The sequence below is a fragment of the Anopheles merus genome, chromosome 3R (assembly GCF_017562075.2).
Source record: "Anopheles merus strain MAF chromosome 3R, AmerM5.1, whole genome shotgun sequence".
Taxonomy (NCBI): Eukaryota; Metazoa; Arthropoda; class Insecta; order Diptera; family Culicidae; genus Anopheles; species Anopheles merus.
Genome location: NC_054084.1, coordinates 45,859,450 through 45,870,134, shown reverse-complemented (window position 1 = coordinate 45,870,134; position 10,685 = coordinate 45,859,450). Strand labels below are relative to the sequence as shown.

Here is a 10,685-nt window from a genome sequence, read left to right as displayed (position 1 = left end):
CCGTGACAGAGACAGACATGCATGAATGGGAGAGAACATGGATGATGTGCGATAATAACGAAAGATGCCAAGACCATCTCGATCCGCTCTCGACCAACTCCGTACGCCAGACAGAGCACACAGCATCGCTCACTCGTGACTGCACAGTGACCACACAGTCCGGAGATATGGAGAAAAACCCACCGCAGCCTAACAGATGATTCGGATGGGTTTAATCAAACAGTTTATCTAGGTAAACTGACGTTAATGGTTGGACACACGCGCGTATCGCTTCGTGGTGCTTATTTCGTGTCCAGCCTGCTACCGGGATTGCGTACCACTGTTTGAAACTGTCGTGTATGTGTGTGATCATTCTGTGCTGTGACGAGCTTGCTCAAGGATATAGTTTGAACTACAGTACGCGAAACCGCCTAGTGAATTGCTCGAATCGAGTTCGTCGCTTACTACTTTGTGCCCAAGTCTTTCGTTTCGTAACGCTTGCGCCTTGGAAACAATACGTTTTACGGCTACTAGACGAGCTGATAACATGATCATAAATGCAGTGTTAGCGCTCTGATGCGCATGCCGAGTGTGTGTGTGTGTGTGTATGTGAATGTGTGAATCTCTGTGCTTTTTGTGCCTTTTTATCCTCGCAGCATGGGATTTAGTGACAATTGTAGCAAAATGAGTGATCTGAACCTGCTGCCCAAGAAGCACACCAACTTCAGCATCGAGCGTATCCTGCTCAAACAAACTGCCGCCTCACCTTCCGACGGTTCTGGCGCGCCAACCACAATGTCCCACTCACCTCAGCCACAGTTCGAGTTGCTCGAGCAGAAAGTGGACCTGACGGTTAAAACGTGCCTGAAAATAGTTCAATCGGCCACCGACCACCGTACGGCCGCAGGCTCCACTTCCGCCTGCACGGTGACCTCGAAGAATGTTATCCCGCTGGCCACCGCCGGAGACACCGGAACTTCGATCGTGGCCCCTTCCTCCCAAACGCTTCTACTCGCTGGTCCGCACCGGCCACTGAACCGCGTTCTGGACAACCCATGGTGCTCCCGGGGACCTCTCATGTTCGATCCCAAGCTCATCAGTGGCTCCGGTCCCGCCGCCAGCTTCGGTGGCGGTACTCCCCACAAACCTGCCCATTCATCCCGGGGTGCCGTCGGCGATGCTGCTCTCGGACTGCTCGGACCTGTCACACCGCCGTCACCCTCGTCGGCAGCATCACCGTCGTTGGCGTCGTCGTCGTCGCCGTCGTCGTCACTCATCAAAGCGGAAGTCGAGAGAAAAGTGGTGCTAAGCGCGTATGCTAATAATAGTGTAATTGAACGAAACAGATTATCTATCAATTATCCTTATCCGGTCGGACTGTTCAACGCGTACGCCTCGGCAGCGGCGGTCGCGGCAGCAGCAGCCGCCACCGTATCATCGGTTCACCAGTACCAGCATCATAATCAGCAGCAGCGCATGACCCCGTCAGCCCCGCCCGATGCGTTGCTTGCCACAGGTACAGCTTCGGCATCGATCGGCATCTCGATGCAACAGCAGCAGCAGCAACATAATCAGCCGCATCCCCGTGCGGCAAGTTTGTCCGCGGCTGCCATATTGGCCGGCTCGGGCACGGCTCCACTACACGCTGCCAGTGCTGCACTATTTAACAGTTTCTATCAGCTGCAGAAAAGTGATGAAAACCAGAATAGTATCTTCGATCAGGTTAGTGGAGAGGACGAAGGTGCCTCGGATGGAGGCACAACGGTCACCTCGGGCGATGGCGGTAAGGACTCGAAAACGGATCTGTTCCACGCACACCACCTACACCATCATCATCATCACCTGCATCACCATCATGAGCCGGGCAGTACGAGTGCCGCCGCCGCCACTGGTACGCTCTGTACGCTCATGTTTCCCGAGTGCTCTTATCAGTGTGCGATTTGTGATAAGATTTTCGGAAACCAAGACACGCTTATGGTAAGTAATGTTCGCAGGATATAACTTTCTGTGATATACTGAAGATAATCGTAGGAGATGTTGTTCAGTCATGCGAGTTAACGACTGTATCACGGGACCGCGTCATCACTCTGTAAATGTATGTAAAGTCTTTTTTACACATCGAAGCGAAGCGATAAAAGGTCCCCGAGATGCCCCGGAAATGTTTTATATGCTTAGTATATTTTTGTTTTTAATTGGTCTCATGAACTATTGGACGCTACCCAGTATTTGTATTGATTTTCAATTAGAGGATTCCAATGAACCGAAGGAACTAGAAATCGTAAGATGTAACCCCAAAAAGTTGGGGAAACAACCGAAAAATCATGGAAAACTCTGTAACATAAACAATTACAATGTTAGCATATGGAAGTTTTTTTTGTGAAATATCACCTGATTATAAGTTTTTGAATGATAACGCTAAATACGTTTTCGCAGCATTTTTTTTTTCTAATGAATTGTATCTATTTCATGTGATCGTAGACACTTTTGACACACAAATATGATTGTAGTTTTGAGTTTCTGTATGATCGGAAATTTCAATAATGTTAATCTTACAAAAAAATAATTGAAAAAAAAACTAAATACTTATTGTGATAAACATGATCCTTAATAAAAATTGATCATACATGCCTGGTTATTCTGGTACATGTAGCATATACTATTTTGTATACTATACTTATACAAAACTATATATTCAAATATTTAAAATACTATCGAAAAGATAAGAAAATAACAAAAGATAAATATTTACCAGTTCCTTTCCCTCAAAGCGTTCTAATTTATACATGTTTTGAATAAACTGTATGTATTCGTAGCGCAATCGGTACAATCAAAGCCTTTGACAAATTTCTTAAGAATTCTAATTGAAACGTCTTTACAAGCATACACTCTCATGATTGAAGGTTTTTTTTATTATTTGGCAATTATCTTCCAATTTCGATTGTATGTATAATGCAAGAATCAAAACAAATAGTAGTAAATGAAGCGCAGCCCGCTTATAGGAAAATCAGTCTCTGGTTATGGTCCTTTTCCGAAAGCGCACATTCGGATCGGTTACACTTTGCATAAGACTTGATGTCTATCAAACAAAGAGTGACATATCAGACAATGCTATTTAATGATAATTTAATCAAAAGACTACCTTCCTATCTTACGCAGAGAGTCGTGAGAGGAGTAGACATTCACCATTATCCTATACGGGGAGCAAATGCTCCAAGAGTGCCAAACTGTATGACTGCAGGAGCAAGAAATTATTTGTTTCACACAGGAATCCAGCATTACAATAAAATGCCACAAGAAATTGTCAATGCTGGTTCGTTGAACTAATATAGTTTAAGTGTATTGTCAACTCCGGGTGATGATGATATTGTTTCCTTCTTATCTTTTGTACTTTTGAATGTCATGAATATTTTTAAAAATAATTTACATTCTAAATTCATCAAATTTTAAAAATTATGCACATATGTTAGTTACAGGGTTACCCACGATTTATTGGTCACTTCCTATGATTTTTTGGTGCGTTCTCTCGATTTTTTGATCATATCCCTTAGATTTTTGGTTCGTTCCTATAATTTATTAGTATTTTCCGATTGGATATCAATACAATTGGACCAACAAAATCTGGGAAACGGCCAAAAAATCTGGAGAACGCGCCAAAAAAAAAAGGAACCCACCAAAACTTAATGAGAACCAACCAATAAATCGTGGAAACCCCTGTATTATGATAAATTTCTTTTAAAAATATAGAACAAGACTACATTGAATTGAAACACGCGCGCGTACAGTGGACTCGGGGTTCGGTGCTTGGTAGATTGGTGTTGATAGTGCTAATAACTCGTCATCTTTATGCTTTTGTTCAGCTCTCAAACATCTACTCGTGTGAATATTTGTAGCTTTATCAAATTATCGCAAGATACCTCGAGCATTTCCATCCTTTGTAGAAGTCAGAGGTGGGTCATCTTCATCTAAGATTGATAAGTGATATGTAATTCTAACCTTCTTATTTCGCGCAACAACAGTTTAATTGGTATCGTCCTGTCTGTCTGGACCATCGCTGTCACGACTATGACTTTTATTAGTGACGATTTATCTATTTATTTATTCATTTACCAACATATATGTCTTGCACTCTTGAGGCTGTGACAAATTAAGTACCTAAAACCTATCCTACACCTAAGTCCTAAATTATTCCCCTAACATCTCCCTTGATCCAGTGTCCCCTAAATTAGTATTATTGTATAACATTATTATTATTATTATTTAATAATGTCAATTAGCATTATCATATTATCAGTTTGAATATTATTAGTGACTCATTGGGTTATCTATAGCAGCATACTCAGTCCTACGTATGGGACAGGGTGGGGACACCCGGTACGGGACTAGAACTCATGACGGGCATGACATAAAGTCGTATGTGTTGACGACTGTAACATGGGGCCAGCCGTACACTTACATTGTTATCAGATGTGAAATCGTTTAATAATGTGTGTTGTAATGTCACACCTCTAAAGTATCTTAATCTACTAAAACTACAAACTTTTTCTGGAAATAATTAGAGTAAACTAGTTGAAATAGTAAACTGAAGAATAGTGAAAAATATTTTCATAATTTACATACTTACTTACTTACTTATCCGGCGCTACAACCGCTTTGCGGTCTTGGCCTGCCTCAGGAGTGTCCGAAACCGCTCACGGTCTCGCGCCTTCGTCTGCCAGTCCGTTATCCCGGCCTTAATGGCGGACGCCTCCACGCCATCTTGCCACCTCAATTTGGGCCTACCACGCCTCCTCTGTCCTTGTGGACGGCCTAAAAAGACTTTACGGGCTGGGTCGTCCGTTTCCATGCGTATAACATGGCCAGCCCACCGGAGCCTGGCGAGCTTTATACGCTGTACGACAGTGAGGTCGCCGTACATCTCGTATAGCTCGTCATTATAGCGGCTCCTCCATTGTCCTTCCACACATACGGGGCCAAGTATCCTTCTGAGCATCTTCCTCTCGAACGCGGCTAAGAGGGTTTCGTCAGATTTGGACAGTGTCCATGTCTCAGAGGCGTATGTGAGTACTGGTACTATATAGGTACTATATAGTCCCAGCTTCGTCCGTCGCGACAGGTTCTTTGAGGTAAACTGCTTTTTCAGGCTGTAGAATGACCGGTTAGCAGCCAGCATCCTTGCGCGCAACTCAGCTTCCATGCTGTTGTCGTTGCTGACCTTTGACCCAAGATAGGTGAATTGTGGGACGACTTCAAAAGTGCGTTCACCTATCTGCACGTCACGCCTACGTAGATTCTGATTATTTGTTGGTGGGCCCGCTGATGTTGCCACCATCAGTTTGGTCTTTGCCTCGTTTATCTGCAATCCGAGGCTCTCTGCCGCCTGCTCGATCCCTTGGTAGGCTTCTGCTACATAGGAGAGCCGCAGACCAATGATGTCTATATCATCAGCGTATGCCAGGATCTGGGTTGACTTATAGAAGATGGTTCCCGTAGTCTCCACCCTCGAGTCACGGATGGCCCTCTCTAGCGCCAGGTTGAATAAGAGACAAGCAAGCCCGTCCCCCTGGCGCAGACCCTTGGTGGTAGCAAAAGGTCCTGAGAGTTTTCCATCCACCCTCACCTGGCATGTGACGTTGGTCATAGTCATTCTAACTAGCCTTATCAGTTTGGCCGGGATTCCAAAAGAGCTCATAGCGTCATACAGTTTTACCCTGGCTATGCTATCATATGCGGCTTTGAAGTCAATGAAGAGATGGTATGTGTCGTGTCTGTATTCAGCCATCTTCTCCAAGATCTGCCGCATGGTGAAGATCTGATCAGTGGTAGATTTTCCGTTTCGGAATCCTCTTTGATAGTTTCCGACTATCTCTTCGACGTGCGGGACAAGGCGATCCTGAAGGATCAGGGAGAATATTTTATAGGCGGTATTCAACACCGTAATACCCCTGTAGTTGTTGCAGTCCAACCTATCTCCCTTCTTGTATATGGGGTAGATGATGCCGAGATTCCAATCACAAGGCATCGATTCGCTATCCCACACCTCAGTAACAATTTGATGAATCTCGTTTTCTAGTCGTGCACCTCCATTCTTGACCAGTTCGGCTGCAATTCCGTCGGTTCCGGGTACCTTGTTATTTTTCAGCCGACGGATAGCCTTTCGTGTTTCTTCTATGCTAGGTGGCAGTAGCATGACACTATCTGCTAGTGGCGCTTCTAGCTGTTCGCTAAACTGGTCGTTGAGTAATTCATCAAAGTGCTGAGCCCACCGCGAGAGGACCTCTGGCTGGTTACTGACCAGATCTCCATCCTTGTTGCGACAGCAGGTTACCTTAGGTACAACGTTGTTTCGGTGACCTGCTATCGCTTGGTAAAACTTTCGTGTCGGTCCGTACGCCTCTCTGGTTTGCTCGAGTTCCCGCATGTTTTGCTCTTCCAAAGCATGCTTCTTGGAGCGGTGAACTCGTTTCTCTTCGCGTCTAAGCCGTGAATATTCCTCTGCGCATGCCCGCGTTCTATGCCGTTGCTGCATTGCTCGGTATGCAGCATTCTTACGTTCGGTCACTTGTCTGCATTCATCGTCGAACCAGCCAGATTAGGTGTTGCCACGACGTGGTGAGAGTATATTTCTTGCACAGTTTATTATTGTTGTTTTTAGAGCGTTCCACCTCTCGCTCGTAGTTTAGTATCTGTCTTCTGGTAGTAGAGACTCTTCTAAAGCGGTTTTGAATTCCTTTTGGACAGTAATGTCCCTTAGAGAGTCCGTGTTGAGCCGAGGCTGCGTGTTTTCTCCGCCCCCATTGGCGCGGGGGAATAATTTACATACACTTACATATTTTCATATTAATCATGAAATCAACCGACAATCGTTCAATTGTTTACTCCTAAGATATACCGAATTGTACAAAACATGATGGGGATAAATTTCCTTCCAAAATCATTCTCGAAGACTATCCAGTATTGTCTGTATTCACTAATTGAACGTGTATTGCCTAGATTAACGCTTAAACTCAATTGATGACAATACCAATACCAAAACATGATTTTTCATGTTTTATTTACCAAGAGTTGACATTTTTCGCATGCATGCTTATTAATTTGACTATTAGCGAACCATCAAACATACAACTAACAAGTACGCTAACTATTTCTCGTATGCCTATATAGCCCGACATGGTAAAATTTAATTTCCTGGAACTAAACAATTTTTCGATGTTTTAAACCAGCCGGTCGGCAAAGTTCGGCCCGCGAAAGGATTTATTTGATTTTGAAAGATGAGAAAGAACCTATTCGTATACAAACGTCTTTTAGTATAACATTTCATACCGTAGAACTCTTTTAACTTTGACTATCGTAATGTGGATTGACGGACTAATCATTATGGTCAAATTTCCAGTATGTATCACTAACATTGTTAGAACAAGACAATGAGATGCAAAACAGAAACGAATATTTAAAAAAAAAAACTTAAAACCAGTGTGTTGTTTTTACGACTGCGACAATAATACACTGTTACTTTTTACAACGATTGTCAAATGCTTTTTCATAAGGAATCAGTTATCAATTTATCTGACTTGACATTACTTAATAGTAACTCACATGTACGTTTGTCTCAATAATATTTCAGCCGTTAAGGCTTTTGTACTACAAAAGCAAAAACTTTTTTGAAGCATGGTAAGGGAGATGGTCATTAAGAAGTGATATTGCTGTTGCTTTGTAGTTTTAACTGATCACATGTGTACGCACTCTGTTGCTGATCATCAACTGACCAATCTTTGCAATTAGTTTTAACAATAGGAACTATCAATTTTGAGCCTTGCTTGGATGATATATTTTTTCATCTTCTTTGACACAGCAACCGTTGTCGGTCACGTCGTGCCTATGCACCACTAGTGGATTTGACTTTCAGTGACTTATTGAATACCCCTAGCAGGATAGTTAGTCCTACGTATGGTGGCTTGAAGTCGACGACGAACATGTTGTTAAGTCATTCGAGTTGGATGATATAATAACAGAATATAAACAACATTATCGCTTTTTGTATTGCTTGATATTATAGACGAATTATTTGATTTCTAATTTTTTATTCAAACAATTTTAATGTAATAGTTTAAGTGTAAAAAACGTTTGCTCCTGGCCCGCGACTCTCGATTATGTACTAAATTTGGCGCTTTGCCTCAAAAGTTTGCCGATCGCTTTTTTTTTTAAACAGTATTCAATCTGTTTTTTTAAGCAAACTGTTACACTCTACAAAAAACAAACATTGTAGTTCGCTTTAACGTCTATAGTCTAACTTAAGTTTTCTTCTTTCCCCACGCGGTCAAGTCGGCTAATACAAGTTATTTTGTAAGTGTCACGCAGCCAGTTAGTGTGACATTCTTGTCCATCTTTTTTATGCTTTTTCCCTTTAGTTTCATGATTTTAACAACCGATTTTTTCTCCAAGCTCTCCTAATTTTCCACTAAACCTCCAAGAACTATGCAAGTTAATATCTATTTTAAGCCAATCACATCAATCAGTAAGAAGCCTTCGATTGCATATTAAAATTAATATAAGGTTAAATCTCAAGATGTATCTAACTACCACCAGTAACTACCAAAAAGTAAATTTTATCTTGTCTTTGTGCTGTGCTGTTTTTTATTTAAAAAAAAGCAAACCAAAGTTTACATTCTTCTTCTTCTTCTTTGGCTCAACAACCGATGCCGGTCTAGGCCTGCCAACACACTTGTAGGGTTGGCTTTCAGTGACTTATTGATTTCCCCCCATAGCAGGTTAGTCAGTCCTACGTATGGCGGCACGGTCTATTTGGGACTTGAACCCATGACGGGCATGTTGTTAAGTCGTACGAGTTGACGACTGTACCATGAGACCGGCAGTTTACATTACATAATCGGAATTGGCTCCGAGATCATAATCGGCATCGAAACGGAGTCTGTTTCGGCATAAAACAATTAGGCATAAAATTAGGCGTTTGGGTCCAACGATGCTACGTATTGAAAGCCGCAAAAAATCAAAATTTACTTGCAAACGATCCATTCTCACCAGCGGATCAGGCGGTTCTAACGGTAGGCGTACCAGGCGGTCGCCTTTGGCCGCGTCGATTGAGGGGCCCCGTCGAAATCGATGGTCAATAGTATACAGTAAGTTAACAGAGTGGAATAGCTGCTAGGGCCCCGAGACTGGCGAATTATTTGCAATAGCCCCCCACCATTCCCACCACTAGTTCTTAGTCCAGCATGATATAGGAATTTATTAGGTATTAGGAATTAATTAGGAATTAGGTATTATTGCTTGCTGAGTTATATATAGGTCCAAGCACTGTTTGCGATTTCCGGGAAAATATTATGCCCATTCCTAGGAACAGTAAGGGTTTCGAATCAGTAGCAGACTCAATACCAATTCAAGATCATTCTCCGACCCAATATGAGTTCTAAATAAGATTCGATGTCGTAAAACTGCAAGCTAATCGGAATTTCGTTGCTTAGCCCTGTTATCGGACCAAATTAGTGCTAAAAATGACAGGATATCTTAAATTATTTGAATTATCAAAACTACATTGAATAATATACACGACAGGGTGCTCAACGAATACCGTAATTCACGTTTTCATTTTTTTTATTTATAATTAGCGAATAACTCCAGTGTTTTTTGGGACGCATGTTCACTGATCACTGTTCAGAATGATCGGTAATGATTTTTTTTCTAAATTGACATTAACATTCACCGTAGTAATGTAAATATTTGCCGTTTTCTCCATTTTTTTCCACCCCACTAGACGCACGAAAAGAGCCACAAAACACCCCGCTTCGAGTGTGAAGAGTGTGGTAAGGGATTTTCCCAGCTGCGCAACTACAAGTACCACGTGTCGGTGCACCGCGGAACGAAGGAGTTTGCCGCCAAGTGTCCGGAGTGTGGAAAAATGTTCAACGACAAGGGCTACCTTAGCAGCCATCTCAAGATCCATCGCAATAAAAAGGAATACTCGTGTCCCCACTGTCCCAAGTCGTTCAACCAGCGGGTGGCGTTTAATATGCATGTCCGAATACATACTGGTAAGTCGAACGGTTGTGTTACATTTCGAAGGATAATTCAAACTCTCGTTTTTTTTTTCATCCCCTACAGGTGTTAAACCGCACAAGTGCAATGAGTGTGGGAAGCGCTTTTCGCGCAAAATGCTTCTCAAGCAGCACTTGCGTACCCATTCGGGAGAGAAACCATACCAGGTAGGTACTTTTAAAGTTTAACTATAAAATATACCATATTTATACTAATGTGACACCCTCCCTCCCTCTCCGACAGTGTTCCGTGTGTGGTAAAAGTTTCGCCGATCGTAGCAATATGACACTGCATCATCGATTGCACTCCGGCATCAAACCGTTCGCGTGCCCCATCTGCCCAAAAGCGTTCACCAAAAAGCATCATCTCAAAACACACCTCAACTATCACACCGGCTACAAACCGTACAAGTGTCCGCATCCAAACTGTGGCCAAAGCTTTACACAATCAAGCAACATGAGGACGCACGCCAAGAAATGCCAGTTTAAGCCGCCAGATTCCGAGTTCGTCTGATCGAGATCCTTGCTGCTGCTGCTGCTGCTGCTGGGAGGCAATTCTGTTGATGTGATATTCTCTTTTAACGCAACTATCTTAGTATGAAAGTGTAGCCAATTATACATAATTTATTTACCCGTAATAAATATTTTACTGTCGAA

General features: G+C 42.7%; 1 protein-coding gene across 1 annotated transcript; it reads left to right on the top strand.

The window, feature by feature from the left end:
- Nucleotides 1–255: 255 nt before the first annotated feature.
- On the top strand, nt 256–10,647 carry LOC121596891 (zinc finger protein with KRAB and SCAN domains 8-like). Its single transcript, XM_041922257.1, has 4 exons — nt 256–1,956; nt 9,749–10,025; nt 10,096–10,196; nt 10,273–10,647. Exons 1-4 carry the CDS (start codon nt 637–639, stop codon nt 10,540–10,542), a joined length of 1,968 nt encoding a protein of 655 aa, XP_041778191.1. The 5' UTR covers nt 256–636; the 3' UTR covers nt 10,543–10,647.
- Nucleotides 10,648–10,685: the final 38 nt, after the last annotated feature.